The following is a 22,881-nucleotide window of genomic DNA, read 5'->3' as shown; positions in this document are numbered from 1 at the left end:
AGCAAAAAAAAGCATCGGCAGCACCTCTGAGTGCTCAGGTGTGAGCAATAGTGAAGACTCAGTTACCCAAAGGCATCGCGTTTCACTTGCTATTTGACATACCACAAGTTTTTTCTCTCCCTAATAAGGGAGAAAGAGGTGTCTCCATTTTCCCAGCAAGCGTGGAGACATAAACAACTCCTGGTTTTCAATGTTAAAAGTCCATTATGTCGCTTTTTTCGAGCTCTGTGCCTGAAGATTGTAGAGATCCCGGGTCTCCAGGCGCACAGCAGATATTCCAACTCTCCTGACGACACGTGGGTTTCCTGTTGTGACACCGACCCTCCATCGGCCTGGCTCCGGATCCTAGGCTTCCGAATTTGATTCTGACTTAGGCTGAGCCTTTGGCATGCTGAACAATGGCCGGTTATGGAACCCCAAGAGCGGGTCCCATTCCCACACAGAACTACAGTCAGCGTGTAACTCCAGGTCAGGGTCTTCAAAAGAACCCTGAAAGGAAAAAGCAGAGATATTAAAGATGGAAATAGAGCTGTTTCCGAAGATGCGAGCAAAGGAGTCGCTGTTAGGCGCCATCAACCCTCTTAAGCTCTGCCCATGTGTTGTTTTGTAGCAGCAATGCAGTGAAAGACATAAAAATTACTATAAGCTACAATAAAGCAGAAAATAAATACATCGATAGTGTTCGTGGACTTTTCAGAAATCTTGTAGAAAGATGCTGTTCCTAAAACCTTGAGTATTGGTCATTGGGCTCCAAGTCTCTTTGTTTTGCCCTTTTGACCAGTTTATGACCCAGAGCAATCTGGTCATCTCTCAGCTACCATCGAAAACATTCAAGCAAACCAGTTGACTATCTAATTGATGCCCAGTGCTTCAAAGCAGCAGCTGACATGAACAGATTAAGCTGAAGTACTGTGACCACATCTGATGACTGAATAACACAGTAATTCTGCAATCCAGTGTGCCAATGGCATAGAGGTGAAGTGTGTCATGGGCCAACTGAAAGCTCCATACTCCAAGTTTATATCCATGACAATTCTTGATTAGGTAGGCTTATAATTTTGATAACAGTACTGTCATCTCTCAGCAACAACTTTAAACAGAATTAAGCCACATATTATTTGATTTGCCTTTAATAAACTCGGCAAGTTTGTGTAATGTGGAAAATACTTGATTGGAAACAGGTGAATGTGCATGTGAACTCATCTTGTTCAAACCTGTTTCACTTTGAAGGGACAAGGCTCCAGGCCAGAGAGAATGTGACTGTTCAATTGACAACATCAACAAGTGTATCCGGGAGATCGAGCAAGCATCCCTGGCAGCCGTCAGTCAGAACTTGCCAACAAGAGATGACATTTCATTGGAGGTAAAGTCTACCATCTGTTCACTTTAATGAAAATTCTGCCTTCGGCCATTTGCAGAAGGTCCAAGAGAGGCTTCAGATTTATTCTTCAATGTCCCCATGCTGGAGTCACAAGTGTTCCAGGTGCAAACATGATGCATTGTTTAGTCCAGTAATAGTTAACTACATAGAGAAGCAGTGTAGAGAGATTGTGCCTTGTCCTGGGAGACAAGACCAAAGATATAGGAGCCATTTATATGATATAAGATATAAGATATGGGCCATTTGGCCCATCGAGTCTTTTCTGCCATTTCATCATGGCTGATCTAATTTTCCCTCTCAGCCCCAATCTCCTGCCTTCTCCCCATTTCCTTTCATGCCCTGACCAATCAAGAACCTATCAACCTCTGCCTTAAATATAAAAAGACTTGGCCTCCACAGCCGCCTGTGGCAATGAATTCCACAGATTCACCACTCTCTGGCCAAGGAAGTTCCTTCTCATTTCCATTCTGAGGCTGTGTTCTCTGGTCGTGGACTCTGCCATCCTCTATGAAGACCTTCCACCATTCGACAGGTTTCAATGAGGAGACCACTCACTATCAATAACAGAATTGCAGCAAGGTTGCTGTTTGGTAACTGCATCGTCCACACACAAATTAAACATGCCTGATATGACTTGCTTCACACTTCAACCAGGAAAAGCCATTCAAGGAGCTTTAAAAAAAAATATAAGCAACTTACAATAAGAACTTTAATAAGTACAACTTTCCAAGGCACTTCATGGGAGCAGTGTCGATATCAGCTTGACACCAAGCCACAGTAAAGTGACGTCAAAGCGGACGGCTGAAAACATATCAAAGTGATGGGTTTTGGAGGGGGATCTAAGGTGATGAGACAGGGGTTTTTGGAAGGCATTTTGTAGCTCAAAGCCTTGGTAGATTTGGAGTAAGATAAATGCAAGGGGTGATTGATAAGTTTGTGGCCTAAGGTAAAAGGAAACAATTTTAGAAAACCTAGCACATTTATTTTTCAACATAATCCCCTCCTACATTTACACACTTAGTCCAGCGGTCATGGAGCATACGGACCTTGGACCTCCAGAAAGTGTCCACAGCAGGGGTGCTTGATAAGTTCGTGGTCTACAGCAGAAGGAGATTAGTTACGCAGCTCTTGTTACAGGCACATGTAGTTCAACTCTTTGAGTGATTACACAGAAAGTTTGAAGTTAATAACTCATCTCCTTCTACCTTAGGCCACAAACTTATCAATCATCCCTTGTATGTGAGGTATAGGTGCAGGAATCACAGCAGAGATGAGGAGTGCCCAGGGCTGGACAGATCGAAAACAAAGATGATAGCTGTAAAATTATTTCAAGGTTGGAAACCAGAGTGGATAAGTGAGGGAGGGGAGAATGGTGGATGGATTTGTTAGAGTTATGGATGTGCCAGTGTTGATGAAAAGTGAATGTGGGCATGAGATATGGTCATCTTGAAGTGACAAAGGGGTAGATGAGGATTGCAGCAGCAGAAGAACCGAAGCATGAAAGGGGAGGTATACCGTCTCAGTGATTAAGTTAATCTGTGTCCCTGGGTTCAGTTACAACAGCAAGCTTCCTGGAGAAGGATGGGGTTGGAGTCTGTGGAGTGTGAGGATCGTTGGAGGCATTACTGAAGTCATTGCTAAATACTGCGGCTCTGTGCCAGCATTTCCTGTTGTGTTTTCATATGACCTTCAAACCTTTAAAGGAGACAGGGACTTGAGGATGTTTATTCTGCCTTTAATTTGAAAATTAATAGTGTGGTTTATCTGGAGCCGAGTATTTCCCTGTTACTGAAGACAGAGGGATTTGTTGCTCACATACAGTTTGAAGTTATAGTAGTTCATAGGACCTTGGAGCTCCTTAGCTGAACCTTTGATCTTGAGTAGATGCATACCCAGACTCCTAGATAGCCCACCTCAATAGCAAAATCACTGAATTACACTCTGTGACTGATCATTTGGAAAACCCATCCAGTGGTGGGACAAGGTGATCCCTGATCATTGAGGGGGTAAGGCCTGACAGAAGTGAGGGTGAGATGTTTGCAGGGGATCTTTGCATTATTTCAACCACTTGAAAACTCTTGATTTGGCACACTGTGTGGCAGTACTTGATTTCTTGAAGCTTTCTGAGGAAAACCATTGATATAAAACCAACTGTGTGCCTGAAGTAATTCATCTGTTACCCTCTTGTTTTTGACACCTGCTACAGATCAAAAAAAGATTCTTCATATCAACCCTTTCTGTTTTCCAACAAATGCGGTCTGTCTAACCTCCCTTTATAAATAAAGTGCTTCAACCCAGGCAGTTCCCTGGTGAACCACCTGTCTGCCCTCTCCAGCGCGGATCCATCCTCTCCTCAGCGTGACAGCCAGAGAAACACCATACGCCAGGTGTAGGCACAAGCGTGTACTCTTCTACACGCTTGACACTTTTCAAGGGTCACAACCGATTTTAGTCTCCTAGATCACAGACCTCAGCAACCCTTGACTGTACCAGATCTGGAACATCAGGTAAAAAAAATGGTGAAACAACAGACAAGGAACATTAGGAAGACATGTTAGGCAAGGAGAATAACTTCAGTGGCAAGAGGCTTTGTAACCAGGTAAATTCATTGATAAAAGAACACGGATGTTTGAGAACAGTTTACACCGGAAGCTGAGAACTGGAAATCACTTTGTGAGATTGTTGGAAGCAGGTTCAGTAATAACTTTCAAAACATGAACAGATATAAAGTAAACAGGAATGTTTGCAGTATTGAGGAGAAAACAGTCAGTGTTGTGTGATTGATTTCACAACTGCCCCTCAGATCATACAGATACAATGGGCCGAATGGTATTTTCACCATTTTATTCCTTCCAGCTCAGAGAATGATCTTCCTATCAGCCAGTGCAAAGAAAGGGACAGGGGTGGGGTGGGGGGGAGCAGATCTTCCTATCAGCCAATGCAGAAACAGGGACTGGGGTGGTGGGGGAGCAGATGGGACAGAAGACCTCCCTACAAGTGTGGGTGCTTCTGTTTGGCAATGAACTCCCCTGATGTATGTGGCCTGTGTTCTGTGACCCTCCCCTCCCTTTCTATTCTGTGCGTAGGCCTTGCAGGAGCAGATGAGCTCAACGGTGCAGGAAATAGGACACCTGATTGACCCGATAACCACGGCTGCTCGCGGGGAGGCTGCTCAGCTGGGCCACAAGGTACAGAGTGAGTTGATCCATAATCCTTACGGTGGCAGGTTGTCGTCTGGGTTCCTGTGAGCTTTGGCACCATGTAAACACACTGCATTGTCCTCTTGCCTCCCCCACAGGTCACCCAGCTGGCCAGTTACTTCGAGCCTTTGACTCTGGCCTCGGTCGGCGTGGCATCCAAAGTGCTCGACCACCAGCAGCAGATGACTGTGCTGGATCAGACCAAGACCCTGGCAGAGTCTGCACTGCAGATGCTCTACGCGGCCAAGGAAGGTGGCGGTAATCCCAAGGTAGGACCTAGAGCAGAGATCATCTTCTGAATATTGGCTTTGGAGACGTGACTGTCATTATCTATCTACTGGGTTACTGGCATTTGTATTGCAGTCAGCAAGGAAGAAATTGTTGGGGAACCACTGGTGATAGGAGAATACCTCTGCGACTATGTCCAACCAGATTTGAGAATTGGCAACCTAAGTGTGAGATTAATCCCAAAGGTTGCTATGGCATACACTACTCATGTGACGTTTGGTAGGTTCTTGCCCGAGCCACTGTAGTTGGTTGAATGTTGATTATATCCAATGAACGATTGTCTTTTGGTGGATCTCCCCTCATCATTTGCTTTGGCAAACAGTATACAGAAGGACCCACAGATGCTGTACCAGTGCTGCTCTTCACAGAGAGCAGTGGGGTAGTGACCATGTGTTTATGGAACTGTATTCACCAGAAAGTGGAGGTAGCAGATCTGTCGATGAGCTTGAGACATTTGACCAGTGTCAACCATCCACCCTGGATGTGGAGCAAGTGAAAATTCCCCTGAGGATGGACATTATTCCTGTGGCCCTGGAGAAGGGCTCAGCTCAGAGCGCGAGATCACAGAGTTCACTGGCTCTGAGCTGACATCCAGTGACTGCTGAATTTGTGTGTGGGTACAGGAATCCCTGGCAAAACTGAAACCATGGGCATCAGTGATAGTGTAAAGCTATGGGTTCTTCCTAGCAAAGATCAATCAATCCAACCTCAGGACAGGAATACACAACCAACACGTACAAACAAGCTGGATGAACTCAGCAGGTTGGGCAGCATCCATTGAAACAAGCAGTCAATGTTTTGGGCCGAGACCCTTCGTCAGGACTGAAGAAGGAGGGGTCAGGGGCCCTATAAAGAAGGTGGGGGGAGGGTGGAAGGTGCCAGGTGAGAAACCAATCAGAGGAAAGATCAAGGGGTGGGGGAGGGGAAGCAGGGAGGGGATACACAAACCTGTTCTGCTGCTTCATCAATAATTTTCCCATCCTGGGGTCCATGGACCCCTCAGTTAATGGTAGGGGACCATGGCATTAAAAAGATTGGGAACCCCTGCACTACAGGGTCAGAAGTAGAGAAGGTCATCAATATTTGCTTGGTGTTCACTCTTTACACAGGTGCCTGGAACACACTACTAGACCTGGCAGTGGAGGCAGGTGTTTGAGGGGCATTGAGACAGGCAGGAAATGGAGGAATGTAGAAAGTGGGAAGGCAATTGGAACTAGTCTGAGTTGGCATCATGCTTGGCAAAGCATCCTGTGTGTTGTGTTCTATTATTACCACTGACTGGCAGCCCAATCTGAACCAACAAATCATGTAAGGTGACGAAAGATCCAGTTAGGGGCTAGGTATCCTGTGGTGAATGTTTCACCTGCTGACATCCCAAAGCTGTTCTTACCATCTCGCAGCAATGACAGGACCACGATGGAATGCGTACCTGGAATGGGGAAAACTTCTCAGGACGTTTGACACCATCCAGAACAAAGCAGCCTACTTGATTGTCACTCCACCAGTGGCACACTCTCTGCAAAATGTACTGTAGTTAATCACCAAGGTTGTCCAAATGACCAACCACTTCTGTCCAAGAAGGACAAGTGCAGTGACACTCCAAATACAGGTTCCTGTACAATTCTGATTCAGAAATACTTCACAGTAACCTTGTTTTTATGGGTCTAGTTCCTGGAATAGTCTCCCAGCAGCAGTCTCCAGGCCCTGAATGGTGCAAGAAGATTGTTCACAGCTGCCTCTCGGTGTAGGCAGTAAATCCTGACCTTGCCAGCAAAGCTCAGGCCCTGAAATATTAATGAAAGAATAAACAGGACAGATTGATGGCGGGCACCTGGGCATACAGGGCTCTTCAAGTTGTGGGGAAGACGAACAATATGGTTGCACTGCTCCAAAGAGTGGTGTCTAAGGATATCCTTACCCTCGGCCATTAGGCTCTATAATGAGACAACCTCTAGCGCCCCCCCCCCCCCCATTAGTCTGTTCGTGGGAACTTATTTTTTTATTCTTTCTACTTCTCTTCTAATATTTGTATATCTGTGCACTTGTAATGCTACTGTGACACTGTAATTTCTTTTGGAATCAATAAAGTATCTATCTGTTTTAGAGACAGATGCTCATTGTGTCTCTGCTAATCTCACTTACCTGCAACAGTTCCCTATACCTCTATGCTCTATCTCAAATGTTACTCTTCCTGCCACCACCATCTCCTGGTGGCAGCTCACCACTGTGGTATGAAACATTCACAATCCCTCACCCCTTTAAACTTCCTTCCTGTCAACTTAAACCTATGCCATCCAATTCTTGACACCTTACTAGAGGAGATGGACACTGGCCATCGACCCTATCAATGCCTGTCATAATTTTACATGCCTCCACAATGTCACCTCCCAACCTTCTCCTTTCCAGGGAAACAGACCCAGTTATATAGTCTCTTAATGACTCTGGCCCTGCTGTCCAGGTGAAATCCTTCTGAACCTTTCCTGTGGCCCCTCAAGCTTAATCACATCCTTCAGTTGGTGTGGCCACCAGAGCTGCACACAGTGCTCTGAGGTGGTTTTCTACACGCCTTGTACAGATAAAACAAGATGTCCCACATCTTGTACTCAGTTGCTCGGTCAGTGAAGGTGAACATGCCATTTGCCTTCCTCACCACCCTGTTGAAATGTGTTAAGATTTTTGGAGAATAATGCACTTGTACCTCAAGGCATAATTGTTCAACAGCAATCTCCAGTGCCGTGAAAATTACTCTTCATGCCCTGCTCTAGTTTAGTTAAATTACATCTGTCATTCTATAAGACCACAAGACAGAGGCATAGAATTACGGTAGTTCGGCCCATCGATTCTGCCCCGCCATTCCATCATGGCTGATCCATTCGCCCCGTCAGCCTCATTCTCCTGCCTTCTCCCCATAACCTTTGACACCCTGATTAATTAAGAATCTTATCAGCCTCTGCCTTAAATTTTCCCAATGACTTGGTCTGCACAGCTGCCTGTGACAATGAATTCCCCCGATTCACCATGAGAAACCTTTCCTCATTTCTGTTCTAAATGGATGTCCCTTAATTCTGAGGCTGTGCTCTCTGGTGTGTGAGTCACCCACTATAGGAAACATCATCTCCACATCCACTCTATCTAGGCCTTTCAATATTTGATACGTTCCAATGAGATTTCCTCCTGATTCTACTAAATTCCAGCGTGTACAGGCCCAGAGCCATCAAATACCCATCATATTTTAACCCTTTCATTTCTAGGATAATTCTCATGACCTTCCTCTGGACCTTCTCCAATCGTAGCACATCTTTTCTAAGATAATAAGCCCAAGATTACTCACAATATTCCAAATGCAACCTAACCAATGCCTTATAAAGCCTCATTATTACAACCTTGCATCTGTAATCTGGTCCTCTTGAAATGAATGTTAACATTGCATTTGCCTTCCTTATCACCAACTCAGTCTGCAAGTTAACCTTTAGGGAATCCTGCACAAGGACTCCAAAGACCTTATGCAACTCTGATTTCTGAATTTTCACTCCACTTTGAAGATAGTCCATGCCTTTATTCCATCTGCCATGCAGTTTCCTACACTATATTCCATCTGCCACTTCTTTGCCAATTGCCCCGATCAGTCTAAGTCCTTGTGCAAACACCCTGCTTCCTCAGCACTACTTGTTTCTCGACCCATCTTTGTATCATTTACAAACTTGGCCACAAAGCCATCAATTCCATCATCCAAATCATTGAAATGTAACGTGAAAAGAAGCAGTTTCAACACTGACCCCTGGTGCACACCATTAGCTGGCAGCAGTCAAGGAGAAAAGGCCCCCATTATTCTCACTATCTGCCTCCTGCCAGACCACCAACCTTCTGTCCATGCCGGTACCTTTCCTGCAATACCATGGACTATTATCTTGTTAAGCAGTCTCATGTACAGCACCTTGGCTTCTGAAAATCCAAGTAAACAACATCCACTAACTCTCCCTTGTCTATCCTGCCTATTATTTCCTCAAAGAATTCCAACAGATTTGTCAACCAAGATTTCCACTTCAGGAAATGCTGACTTTGCCTATTTTATTAAGTGCCTCTAAGTACCCTAAAACCTCATCCTTAATAATAGAATCCAACATCTTTTCAACCACTGAAATCAGGCTAACTGGCCTATAATTTCCTTTCTTCTGTCCTACCCACCCCCCCCCCCCCCTAAAGAGTGAAGTGATACGTCAGGAGCCATTCTAGAATGTAGTGATTTTTTCAAAGGTCATTACTAATGCCTCCATAATCTCTTCAGCTACCTCTTTCAGAACCCTGGGGTGTCGTCCATCTGATCAGGTAATTTATCTACCTTCAGACTTCAGCTTCCCAAGCACCTTCTCCTTAGTAATCGCAATGACACACACATCTGCCCCCGATAATAAATCTGATTCAGACTCTCACATTTTTGGCATTCTGCTATTGTCTTCCACTTTGAAGACTAACTCTAAATACTTATTAATTTCATCTGCCATTTCTTTGACCCCATTACTACCTTTCCAGTGTCACTTTTCAGTGGTCTGATATCTAGTCTCTCTTTTGTTCTTCATTTATCTGAAAAAAACATAGGTATCTTCTTTTAGATTATTGGCTAGCTTACATTCATATTTCAACTTTTCCCTCCACATGGCGTTTTAATTGCCATCTGTTGGTTTTTAAAGCTTCCCAAACCTCTATTTACTATTTTTTTGCTATATTATATGCCCTCTCTTTTGGTTTTATGCTGTCTTTAAGTTCCCTTGTCAGCCACAGTTGTCTCATCCTCCCTTCAGAATACTACTCATCTTTGGGTTCTGTTTTCCTCCACTTTCTGAATTTCCCCCAGAAACTCCAGCCATTGCTGTTCTGCCGTCATCCCTGCTAGTGTTCCCTTCCATTTGGAATTTTGCCATCTCCTCTCTCATGCCTCTGCAATTCCTTTCTCTCCACTGTAATGCTGATACATCTGAATTTAGCTTCTTCTCAATCTGCAGGGTGAATTCTATCATATTATGATCACTGTCTGCTAAGGGGTCCTTTACCTTAAGCTCCCTAATCAAATCTGGGTCATTACATAACATCCAATCTGGAATTGTTTTTCCCTAGTGGGCTCAAAAAGCTACCTTGTAGGCATTTTATAAATTCCCTCTCTTGAGATCCAGCACCAACCGGATTTTCCCAATCTATCTGCATATTGAAATTCCCCATCATTATCGCAACATTGTCCTTTTTACATGCCTTTTCTACTTCCTGTTATAATTAGTAGTCCACATCCTGGTTACTTTTCATATGCCATCTTACCAAGTTGATATAGGTCCTGTGGCAACATTAGACAACCATCGTTGTGGTTCTCTATACCACCAGTACTGATGTTATCTGCATTCTTATTCAAATCACTAATATTTATGACTAATTAGAGTAGACCAACACAAGTCCCTGCAGCACATCTCCTTCAATATGGAAAAACAGCCCTGCAGTACCACCCCCTGACTCCTTCCACCTCATCTTCAGCCTCAGTACTATGTGCTGTAACCTTCTGGCCCAGCCTACCCTGCAGAGCTTTGTCAAAGGCCATGTCTGTGTAGACAACATCTACCATTGATCCTTCTGGTCCCCTGTTCAAAAGAAAAACTGTCATATTTGTGAGACATGATTTCCCCCACACAGCCATGTTGACTATCCCTGATCAGTCCTTGCCTTTCCAAATGCATATAAATCCTGTCCCTCAAAATCCCTTCCAGTAGTTTTCACCACTGATGTAAAGCTTGCTTGTGTGTACTTCCCAAGCTGACCTTTGTAATTAAAAGCACAACATAAGCTGTTTTCCAATCATCCAGCTTTTGGCATACTAGCCTTTGTCGATTACAGGAGGGATAACTTTTTCACGCAGAGGCTAGTACTCTTTTCAGGCAGCAAAGGCCATTACTTGTCACAAGAAGCAAAAGATTTAAAAAATGGACTCCGACGGGACATTCTGTTTAGTTTTAAATTGATCAGATAATTTGGCATGGGCCATTAAAAAGTAGTGAGGTTGAAAAGGAGTGGCCATAGTGTAAGAATGAGAAACTGAAAAGAGGCAGAGGCTAGATGGAGGTTTCTGTCACATTTATCTTTCTTTCTTTATTATTGCATAGCTAGAGCAGTGAGAATGGTGTGCTCTTCTTGCGTGACATGGGAAGTCTAGGAGTCCTCCATTGTCTTTGATGACCTGAGTTATAACAGAAGATGAAATAGGTTTATTCCTTGGAAAATGAAGGGAACTTCTTCACTCAGAGGGTTGTGCGAGTATGGAATGAGTTGCCAGCGCAAGTGGTGCATGGAAGCTCGATTTCAACATTTAAGAGAAGTTTGGATAGGTACATGGATAGCAGGGATAGAGAAGGCTATGGTCCCGGTGCAGGTCAATGGGAGTAGGCAGTTTAAATGGTTCAACATGGACTAGATGGGCCAAATGGCCTGTTTCTGTGTTGTACTTTTCTGTGACTCTTATAACTATCTAGAAAAGTGGATTTGAGTGCAGCTCCTTACTATGTAAGGGAGCTGGATCTGGATGATTTTTGGATTATTTAAGTGAATGAGGAGTTCATCGATGGGAGCTACAGAAAAACAGTTGTTCTTAAGCTGCTGGAGGCAGGTAGCTAGGTAACTGTCAGGTGGGGGAAGGGAAGGAAGCAGATGTTATTGTGGCCTTTCCCCTCAATAACAAGTAAAATGCTTTGGATACTGGGAAGGTGGGAAGACAACCTACCAGGGGAGAGCCACAGTGGCCAGGACTTTGGCTCAGAAGGGAAGGTGAAGAAGAAGAGAGCAGTAGTGGCCAGCAATCCCAGAGATTCTACGGATGTGAAGGAGACTCCTGGATTGTATGTTGCCTCTTAGATACCAGGCCAGGGATGTTTCAGATCAGGTCCACAACAATCTAAGGGGGAGGGTGAGCAACCAGAATTTGTGGTACACATTGGTACTAATGAAGTAGGTAAGGAAAGGGATGATGTCCTAAAGAGTGAATAAAGGGGTTGAAATGTGTCTACTTTAATGCAAGAAGTATCCGGAATGAGGGTGATGAACTTCAGAGCATGGATCAGTACCTGGAACTACAAGGTTGTGGCCATTAGAGACATGGCTGTCAGAAGGGCTGCTGGATGTTCTGGAGTTAGTAAGTTTCAAACGGGGACAAGGAGTGAGGTAAAAGAAGTGGGGGAATGGTGTTGCTAATCAGGGATAGTATAATAGCTGCAGGAAAGGATATCGGTGTTCCACGGGAGTTGTTCAGCAGCCCCTGCTTCTCGTGATTGTTATGAATGACTTGCGTGAGGAATTGGAAAGGTAGGTTGGCAAGCGTAGGTTGCAGATGACACGAAGGTTGTAGTGTTCTTGATTGTGGTTGTCGTAGGCTACAGTGGGGCATTGATAGAGTGCGGAGCTGGGCTGAGAAGCAGACAGAGGTCAATCCAGAAAACTGGAGTGACAGACTTCGGAGGGTCAAACAGAAAGGCAGGGTACGAGGTTAATGACAGGATTCTAAACAGTGTGGAGGAACGGCGAGATCTTGTGGTCCTCTTCCATAGATGCTCAAAGTTGCTGATACGTAGATAGGGCTGTTAAGAAGGCAGCTATGTTAGGAAAAGACTTGGTGTTCATTTCCGGTCAATTTATAGGAAGGATGTGGAAGCTTTAGACAGGGTGCAGAGGAAGATGCTGTCTGGATTATGGAGCATGCCATGAGGAAAGGCTGTGCAAGCTAAGGCTTTTCTCTTTGGAGCAAAAGAGGATGAGAGATGACTTGTAGATGTGTTCAAAATGATAAGAGACATAGATCAAGTGGATAGCCAGTGCGTTTAGATTTTTTACACAGAGACAGACTGGAAAACTTGTCCAGTGAGGCATCATGGGCGGAACTGAGTAATAAAAAAGGTATGACCACATTAATGGGGCTGTATTACAGACCACCCAACCGTTCAAGGGATTGAGGAATAAATTCGCAGAGAGATCGCAGACTGTTGAAAGAAACATATAAGGTTGTTGTTGTGGGTGATTTTAACTTTCCATATATTGACTGGGACTCCCATACTGTAAAAGGACTGGATGGGATAGAGTTTTTCAAATCTGCTCAGGAAAGAAGTCCCAACAATAGAGTGTGTGATACTTGATTAGCAGTTGGGGAATGAGACAAGGCAGCTGACAGAAGTTTACGCAGGTGAACACTTTGCATCTAGTGATCACCTTAAGATATAGGAGCAGAATTAGGCCATTTGGCCCATCGAGTCTGCTCCACCTGTTTCATCACGGCTGATCCGATTTTACTTTCAGCCCCAATCTCCTGCCTTAATACCCTGACCAATCAAGAATCTGTTAACCTCTGCCTTAAATATACATTAAGATTTGACCTCCACATCCGCCTTTCGCAAAGAATTCCATAGATTCACCACTCTCAGACTAAAGAAATTCCTCCTCTGTTCTAAAAGGAAGTCCCTCTATTCTGAGGCTGTGTTCTCTGGTCTTTGGCTCTCCCACTATAGGAAACTCCTAAGGGATTCTATAGGTGTGCCAAAAGCAAAAGGATTGCAAGGGACAAAACTGTTCCTCCGTAAGACCAGAATGGCAATCTATGTATGAAGCCAAAAGAGAGGGGGGAGATCTTAATGCAGTTTTTGTATCTGTACTTACTCAGACAGCCACAGAGTCTATAGACATGAGGCAAGACGGCATCAACTTCACGGACTCGGTACAGATTATAGAGGAGGAGGTGTTTGCAGTCTTGTTGTAAATTACAGTGCTCCAAGGGCCTGACAAAGTGATCCGTTGGACCCTGCAGGAGGCGAGTGCAGGAATAGCCAGGCTCTAGCGGAGATATCCTTCGAGACAGGTGAGGTGGCAGAAGATTGGAGGGTAGCCAGTGTTGTTCCACTGTTGAAGAAAGGCTCTAAACAGAAACCAGGGAATGATAGGCTGGAGAGCCTGACATTAGTAGTGGGAAAGTTGTTGGAAGGTATTCTAAGGGACTGGATATTTGAGTATTTGTATAGACATGGAGTGATTAAGGATAATAGATGGTTGCCTCTCTGATTAAAGGCCTGTGACCAGTGGAATGGAGTGCTGCAGGGATCGGTGCTGTGTTCGTTGTTTTTTTGTCATCTATATCAATGATCTGGATGACAGTGTGCTTAATTGGATCAGCATGTTTGCAGATGACAGCAAGACTGGGGGTGTAGTGGACAGTGAGGAAGACTGTCATGGTTTGCAGCAGGATCTGGGCCAGCTGGAAGAACAGGCTGAAAAATGGAAATGGAATTTAATGCAGACAAGTGAGAGATATTGCACTTCGGAAGGACCAACCAGGGTAGGTCTTACACAGTGAGTGGTAGGGCACTGAGGAGTGTGGTGGAACAAAGAGACCTGGGAACTCCAGTCCATAATTCATTGAAAGTGGCATTACAGGTTGTTAGCGCTATAAAGAAAGCTTTTGGCACACTGCCCTTTATAAATTAAAATTTTCAGTACAGGTGATCGGATGTTATGTTGAAGTTGTAGAAGGCATGGGTGTATTGTGTGCAATTTTGGTCACCTACCCACAGGACAATATGTAAACAGGGTTGAAAGAATACAGAGAAAATCTACAAGTATGTTGCCGAATCTGGAAGACCTGAGTTGTAGGGAAAGATGGAATAGGTTAGGATTTTATTCCTCGGAATATAGAAGATCAAGAGGAGATTCAGTAGAGGTATGCAAAATTATGAGGGGTATAGATAGGGTTTTTCCACTGAGGTTGAATCATGGGTTAAGGGTGAGGGTGAAAAGTTTAATGGGAACCTTCTTTACTCAGAGGGCTGTGAGGGTGTGGAACAATGTGCCAGTACAAGTGGTGCATGCAAGCTCGAATTTAAGAGAAATTTGGATAGGTAAGTGGACAGAAGGGGTATGGAGGGCTGTTGTCCCAGTGCAGGTCAGTGGGAGTAGTCAGTTTAAATGGCTCAACATAGTCTAGATGGACCAAAGGGCCTGTTTCTAGGCTGTACTTTTCTAAGACTCTGAGAGTGGTTATTGTGTGGAATGCTCTGCCAGGGATGGTGGTGGAAGCAAATAGATTAGGGACATTTAAGAGACTCTTAGATAGGCATATGAATGAAAGAAAAATTGAGGCTGTTTGGAAGGGAAGGGTTAGATATTCACAAAATATCTTTGGTTATACCTACTCAGGTCCTGAGGACTTGTTGATCTCTATGCATTTCGAGATTTCTAATATCATGCAAACTTTGACCTTGTCTGAGATTTCTAATATCATGCAATCTTTGACCTTGTCTGCACTGCATCCAAGGCACATCTGGACTTAAGTAAAGAGATCGGGACTGTACTCACAATACAAAACATGACCTTAACACCACTATGTGAAGTTCTACTCCCAGGTTTGCACAAACCTAAGGAAGTTTCCAGATTGATACAGTCTGTGGTGAGTGTGCTGTGAGCATTGTTGAGCGGTCTTGGATGAGAAGTGGAAATGCTCGTGGTGCTGTAGTGTGTTCACATGTTGTAGGACTTGCGTGGTGCCCAGGCCTGTGGTGAGTGTAGGTGCCTTCACACTTTCTATAGATGTGGCAGGTTTGGCCAAGTATCCAGGGAGTTTGCAAGTTGGATCATATGTGGTGCGTGTGCCAGCTGATATCAAGGTGCATGTCTGAAGTTGTACGTTGGTTCAGGTTTGTGACATGTCGGCCATCAAGCCAAGAATGTGCTATGGGTTGTCAGCAATGTTTGTTCAGTATCATCACCATTGTTTTCTGTGGGCGTCTACTCCCTATTCACTGAACAGAGCTTTGTCTTGGTGATGACATCAGCAGCAGATTATCTGTGCGTCTGTCTACAGTTCCAGCTCTTAGAGTGCCAACACTTGCTTTGGAATCTGTGCCAAGTGTTTGCTGCCTAACATTATTCTAGGATTAGGCTAGGCATGTGGTATTGTCAGTGGATGTACACAGTATATTACTTACACACACACACACTGGATGATAAACCAGTATGTGAAAGAGTCACTATACCTCTCTAATTTGATCCTTCCTGTCTTTGCTTATTTCCAGCTGGCTAATGGTTGAGATTCAAATAGACAAGAACAAACAGATCAAATTAGCTGCACAATGCAGACTGCTACTGGCTTGTGATCGTGGCATGTCAGGCACTTGCTGCCTTTATGCTTGCAAGCCACAGACAATTTTCACCTTGTTTGGGTCACAATTCAGCCAAGAGTCAGTGACCCAGAGGTGGAACTGATCTCCTGTTGCGTGGCCCACTAATCCAACAATGCAATACAAATTCAGCAACTGTGCATTTGACATACCTGCTTCTGCCTGCCTTGAAAGCTGAGATCTTTCTTTCAGCAGGCTTGGGATCAGCCACCTACCAGTCCATTGTCCATCAAGTCCACACTAGCCCTCTACCAAAACAGCTCACTAATTCTGCCCTCCACCCGGTCCCTTCCCTGTAGCCTTGCAATTTATCCAGTTCCCTCCTGAATGCTGAAGTGGTACCTGCTTCCACCTCATCTGCAGGAAGTGTGTTCCAACTTCCAACCAGTGACATGTCACCTTTCTTTTTGTTATTTTGCACCCGACCTCTTCTCTTCAACCTTTCCATCAAAGGGAACTACTTCCAATTATTAATAAGTTACAAAACAAATGATGACGGTGGAACGGTGGATGTAGTGAATATAAAGCAACACGCACAAAATGCTGGAGGAACTCAGCAGGCCAGGCAGCATCTATGAAAGAAAGTATAGTCAAGGTTTCAGACCGAAACCCTTCGGCCTGCTGAATTCTTTTAGCATTTTGTGTGTGTTGCTCAGATTTCAGCATCAGCAGATTTTCTCTTGCTTGGTGGTGAATATAAATTTTAGTAAGGCATTTGTCAAGGTTTCCCATGGTTGTTTCATTCAGAAAGTCAGGAGGTATTGGGATCCAGGGAAGATTAGCTGCATGGATTCTGAACTGGCTTGTCCACAGAAAGCAGAGGGAGTTAAGACATGGAGTGTATTCTGCATGGAGGTCTCTGACTGATGATCTGTTCTGAGATCCCTGCTGTTTATGATTTTTTTTAAATGATGTGGATGAGGAAGAGGAATGGAAGGTTAATAAGTTTGCAGATAACACAAAGGTTAGCGGTGTTGTGGGTAGAACAAAAGGTTTTTGTAGGTTACAATGAGATGCAGAGCTGCACAGAGAAGATGGTTTTGTTTCTAAATGTTCCTGCATTACTTTCATGATATCAGCAAAGCTCATTTCAGCTGGTTTGGTTGGAGCAGTCAAACACCTAAGCAACCTCTATGCTTTTTATTTATGATTATTATCACCTGCTACTCACTGTATCTGAACCCGTGAAGCCTTTTTAAACTTGACTGTATCTGTCCCTTCAAAAGAAGCACATGCTGTGCTGTTTTTATTTACTTAACCGTTTCTCACTGCTCTTTTTTTTAAATTCAAACTTCTCGTTGCACTTCAACAGGTAGGTAGTCATCTTGAGTTCACTTAAAACTTATTCGTTGCCACTGTTATACTTAGTAGTGTTAAAATGTAAAGCTAGTTGAAAGGAAAAAGACGGGAGCCGGGGAGAACTTTTTTACTTTAAGCAAAGCGTACACATAACACATGGTGGCATCGTAACATATGCAATTTACATATTATTACATGCGACCCATAATGACCTTTTTTAAATAAGCAAGTATATATAATCAAGCAATATATTTACAATATTACTTAAATGCTACTGAAATATTAAATACATAACACCTGTGACTGTGTTGAGTTTCCCCCAGGTTCTCTGGGTTCCTCTCACAGTCAGGGTTAGTGAGTTTGTGGATGTGCTATGAAGCCTGCCAACACTTGTGAGCTGCCCCTATTATATTACAAACAATGACACAGTCGATGCAGACACTGTATGTTTTGATGTACACACGTGACGAGCACAACAAGTCTTCTACATCCCTCATGATTTCATACTCCTCCATAAGGTTACCCTTCAAACTCCTACATTTCAATAAATCAAATCCTAGCTGGCCCAACCTCACCTTACAACTCATGCCCTCAACTCCTGGCAATATTCTTGTAAATTTTCTTTGCGCTCTTTCCAACTTAATGACATCTTTCTTACAACAGGGTAACCAAAACTATACAGTACCCCAGGCGAAGCCTTACTTGCATCTTGTTCAGCTGAAACATAACATCACAACTTATTCTTGATGGCCTGATCAGGAAACCAGGTACTCATATCCCTAGGTCCATCTGTTGTGCAAGTTTCTCCAGGGCACTATGGAAGTTCTACATTGCTTTGACCTGCCAGTCTACGATACCTCATATTTATAGAAATGGAAATGTCATTTGCCATTCCTCTTCCCACTTACCGAGCTGATCAAGATCCCCTTGCAGTTTTTGATCACCCACCTTCACAGTCTATGATAACACCTATTTTCGTGTCATCTGCAAATATATGAATCATACCTTGTTCATTCTCATTCAAATTCTTTTTATAAATGACAACAACAATGGGCCCAGCACCAATCCAGCACTAGTCATGGGCCTTCATTCTGAAAAGCAACCTTCTGCAATCACGTTCTGCTTTAAGTCAACTAAACCAATGATGTATCCACTTACCTAACTCACCCTTATCACTGATATTGATCAAAGAAAAGAATGTCCTTACACTGCTCCCTCCAGTGAAAAAACCAGCCCCTTAACCACGACCCTCTTGCTTAGCCAGCTTTGTCTACACGGCCCTTTTATGCTGTTTGCTTCTATTGTGCAGATACGGCTGTTACGTGGCACGTTGTCAAACGCATTTGGAAATCCTTGTATATCACATGGACTGCGTTACCCTCTCAACTCTGGCTGTTATCTCTTCATGAAGGTTCTATGAAACTCATAATTTTCTCTTTAAAAATCTATGTTGGCTCACCTCAATTGATTGGGTTTCCTCTTTGAAACTCTTAAAGGTAGCCATAGTTGTAACATCAGAAACATGGAAGCCAGTTACTTGTGGCAAGGACTGACAAACCAGCAGTGCAATAATAGTCAGTTAACGCACATTTCGGGCCAAGACGTCGACTGTACTCTGTTCCTTAGATTCTGCCTGGCCTGCTGAGCTCCTCCAGCCTTTTGTGTGTGTTGCTCGGATTTCCAGCGTCTACAGATTTCCTCCCGTTTGTGATAATAATCAGGTTCTCTCTGCTGAGAATTGCGTAGGGAATAAACTTCATGGACAACCCAAGAACCAGACTTCTGAGTAGATGCTCTTTGTGTTTCCAGTTTTCCCAGCAGAGCTTTGCGGAAAGCTTGAGTGCAACAGTTGAAGCCTGAGGCTTGGCTGTTCAGCTCTGAGATCGGGAAGCCCAAGGTGACTGGACCAAGGCATCAGTACAAGTTTAATGCACACGTGGGAAGAGCAGTGCTGGCAGTTTTAGGTCACGGGCTGAATTCATTCTGGATACAGAAATTGTGAACTCAAGATTTGTTTCTAAGTATGAGACGGGAGGTGATGTCATGAGAATACTGATTGATTGGGAGCAGCTTGTGATGAGGCAGCCCTTTAAATATCTGCATACCAGTTGCTCATTGTTCAAGACTGCATGTGCTGATGTGTAAGGCATCTTGCAAATTCTGAAGTGGGTCTTCTCCACCAACTGGGATTCAGGTAGGAATTAATCTGTTTGACTTTGCTAACCACCTTGTGTGCCATTCTCTCTCCAGGCTTCACACACTCACGATGCAATTACAGAGGCGGCTCAGCTCATGAAGGAGGCCGTGGATGATATTATGGTAACACTCAACGAAGCTGCCAGCGACATTGGAATGGTGGGCGGTATGGTCGATGCCATTGCTGACGCAATGAACAGAGTAAGTGTCCTAAAGTGGGATTACAGCTGAGATTGGACATTGAGGTTTCCTTACATTATATTTCAGTTTTAGTGCAATATGTCCTTCACAAGAATGTCATCAAACAGTCGGCCTTTGAACCATGGAATAAAACAATGGTAACAGACTGCCAAAGTTGGCTGAAGAGGTCGTTTATATTTTGGTGATAGCTGGGGTTGTGAGCTCACAGAATTAGATGGGAAGTTAGAGCTGAAAAAGATGGAGGTCTGACCATCAGTGAATATCAGTCACAGGCTAGAATTTAGATGTTTTACAATAGAGCACAATCGTGATCAGTGGGAATGAAGACTTTGGAAAGGAAGGCGAGAATGTTAAGTCTGAAGTGAGCCGGGGGTGATGGCAGGTGCGGAGATGGCGACAGTAGATGACCCCAAGGTGAGGACTGCAGGGGCAGAAGTGGGAATAGTTTGGAAAAGGTGAAATTCACTTAAGTAATGTACCAGTATGAGAGTGGAATCCAAGGAGGAGGGTGGATGAAGGAGGCTGGGGGTATGAGGCAGGAGGTTGAGGGCTGAGGAAAGTAATTGAATGACTGAGGAGCTGGTGTGGAGTGAAGCAGTTTAAGTGGAATGTGGGAGTTCAACTCAGGGTCAAGAGTCACTTCTCCGGAATTACAAGCAGCCTTTTCAAAGTGATCAGCTGTTGAAATTCAGCAACCCCGTGCAGCAACTAGCACCGAGTTACTGAAAGAAGAACCGCTTTCCGGCCCATCCCTGTCACCACAACAGCACTTGTATCAGTAAAGTCAGTGAGCTGTATTGTTGCTGTGTTCATGTTCCACTGTCATTCCAGTGTCCCAGCTGCTTCGATGTCCCAGCAAAACGATGTCTGTTACTGTGTGAAAGCTCAATCCAGGGGGCTATCCATTCATCCCCAAAACCACTGTAAGACAGCAAGACAAGGGAGCAAAATTGGGCCATTTGGCCCAGCAAGTCTGCTTTGCTATTCCATCATGGTCGATTTAATATCCCACTCAACCCCATTCTCCTGCCTTCTCTCCAAAACCTTTCATCCCATGACTAATGCAGAACCAATCAAGCTCTGTTTTAGTCATACTCAATGACCTGGCCACCACAGCCATTTAAAACAATGAATTCCACAGATTCACCATCCTCTGGCTAAAGAAATTCCTCCTCATCTTTGTTCTCAATGGACGGTACTCTATTCTGAGACTGTGCCCTCTGGCCCAAGACTCTCCCACTGAAGGGTACATCCTGTCCACATCCAATCTATCTGAGGCTTTCAATACTTGACAGGTTTCAATAAGATTCTCCACACCACCCCCTCATTCTTCTAAACTCCAGTGAGTTCAGGCCCAGAGCCATCAAACACTACTCATACATTAACACTTTCATTCACAGAATCATTCTTGTGACCCTCCTCTGGATCTCTGCAGTGTCAGTGTATTGTCGTTTACAATGTAGAAAGTAAAAAGATGAGAGGTATAACCCATCACATTCCACACTTGCATACGGTCGTGGGACATAGAACAGTACTGCATTGGACATGCCATTCGTCTCCGATGTTGTGCTGAAATGGATGCCTCCTGCCCTTCCATTCTCTTCATGTACATATGTTTAAATGCAAGCCTCTTGAATGCCACCAAACTGCCCACTTACACCTCTGTTCCTGGGACCTCATTCCAAGCACCGACCACTCTCTACGTAAAAATGCATTCCCTTTGCATCATCTTTAAACCTCTCTGTTCTAACCTTTAAGCATGTTCTCCCTTTGGTCCGATCCCAGGGAGCAGATTCGGTCTATAACTAATCTATGCCTGTCATACTTCTAGCAGCTCTCTCCTCAGACCCCAGTCTCTAAAGAGAACGACCAAAGTTTGCCCAACCTGTCCTTATCGTTCACACTCCCTAATCCTTGGTAAACTTCTTCTGCACCCTTTCCACAGTCCCCATATCTGTCCTGTAGGGCTAACAATACCTCAGGTGTGATCTGAGTAAAGCTATGGATTGACTTCCTTCCTCTTCTACTCAACACCCCTACAATGAAGGCTATATGCCTTCTTCACTACTTTATCTACTTATGTCGCCACGTTCAGTGAACTATGGACCTGGGCCACCAAGATCCTCTCTATCTCAGTGCTTTTAATGGGTCTACCATTAACTGTATACTTTCTCCTTCCATTTGATCTCTCAAAATGCAACACCTCACACTTGCCCGGATTAAACTGGATCCGCCCCTCTTCTGCTCATATCCCTAACTAATCTGTATCCTGCTGTATTCTTTGATAGTCCTTTACATTGTGTCCAGCTCCGCTAATCTTGGTGCCTTCTGCAAATTTGCTAATCCACCCATGTATATTTTCATCCAAATCAATGATATATGTCACAAACCAATGATGTATATTACAAGCCACAGGGACCTTGCAGAACACCACTGGTCACGAGCCTCCTGCCAGAATAACAGATTCCCATCCCTGCAATCTCTGGGCAAGCCAGTTCCAAATCCAAACTTGCAATTTAGCCTAGATCCCATCCATCTTGATCTTCTGGATCAGCCTACCATAAGGGACCTTATCAGATACCTTACCGAAGACTATGTAGAAAATGGCCAATGTCTTGCTTTCTCCCAGCACTTCATCACCTCCTCAGAAAACCTAATCAAGTTTTTAAGACATAGCCAGCCCCGCACAAAGCCATAGCTGACTGTCCCTACGCCTTTCCAAATGTGGATAAGTCCAATCCCTCAGTAACCTCTCCAATAACTTCCCTCTCTCTGGAGTGAGGCCCACTGGCAAACAATCACCTGCATCATCCCTTTGTCCTTTCTTGAACAAAGGCAAAATTTTTGCTACACTTCAGTCCTCAGGGATCTGGTCTGTTGCTTCTGAGGACACAAAGATTCTTGTCAAAGCCCCAGCAATCTCCTCACTTGATACTCTCATTATTGTGGGATATGTGCTGTCTGGCTCCAGAGAATTTAAAATGCTTTTCCAAAGACCCAGCACTACCTGATCCTTCATCTTAAAGTATCCCAGCACATTAACGGGCCCAACTCTCTTTACACTGTCCTCCAATTTCCTCTTGGTAAGTACTGATACAACGTACTCATTTAGTACCTTAGCCACTTTCACTGA

General features: G+C 44.2%; 1 protein-coding gene across 5 annotated transcripts in view; it reads left to right on the top strand.

The window, feature by feature from the left end:
* The window catches only part of tln2b (talin 2b), a 352,925-nt gene that overhangs the window by 265,668 nt on the left and 64,376 nt on the right, over nt 1-22,881 (top strand). For all 5 annotated transcript variants that reach the window (XM_059945979.1, XM_059945982.1, XM_059945978.1 and 2 more), the window contains exons 39-42: nt 1,231-1,363; nt 4,468-4,569; nt 4,680-4,850; nt 19,602-19,748. In XM_059945979.1, coding sequence (XP_059801962.1) covers nt 1,231-1,363; nt 4,468-4,569; nt 4,680-4,850; nt 19,602-19,748 — 553 coding nt within the window. The remainder of the gene's footprint in view (nt 1-1,230; nt 1,364-4,467; nt 4,570-4,679; nt 4,851-19,601; nt 19,749-22,881) is intronic.

Source organism: Hypanus sabinus, chromosome 21 (genome assembly GCF_030144855.1).
Source record: "Hypanus sabinus isolate sHypSab1 chromosome 21, sHypSab1.hap1, whole genome shotgun sequence".
Taxonomy (NCBI): domain Eukaryota; kingdom Metazoa; phylum Chordata; class Chondrichthyes; order Myliobatiformes; family Dasyatidae; genus Hypanus; species Hypanus sabinus.
The sequence above is the reverse complement of the archived record's forward strand: the minus strand, read 5'-3'. Positions and strand labels throughout refer to the sequence as shown.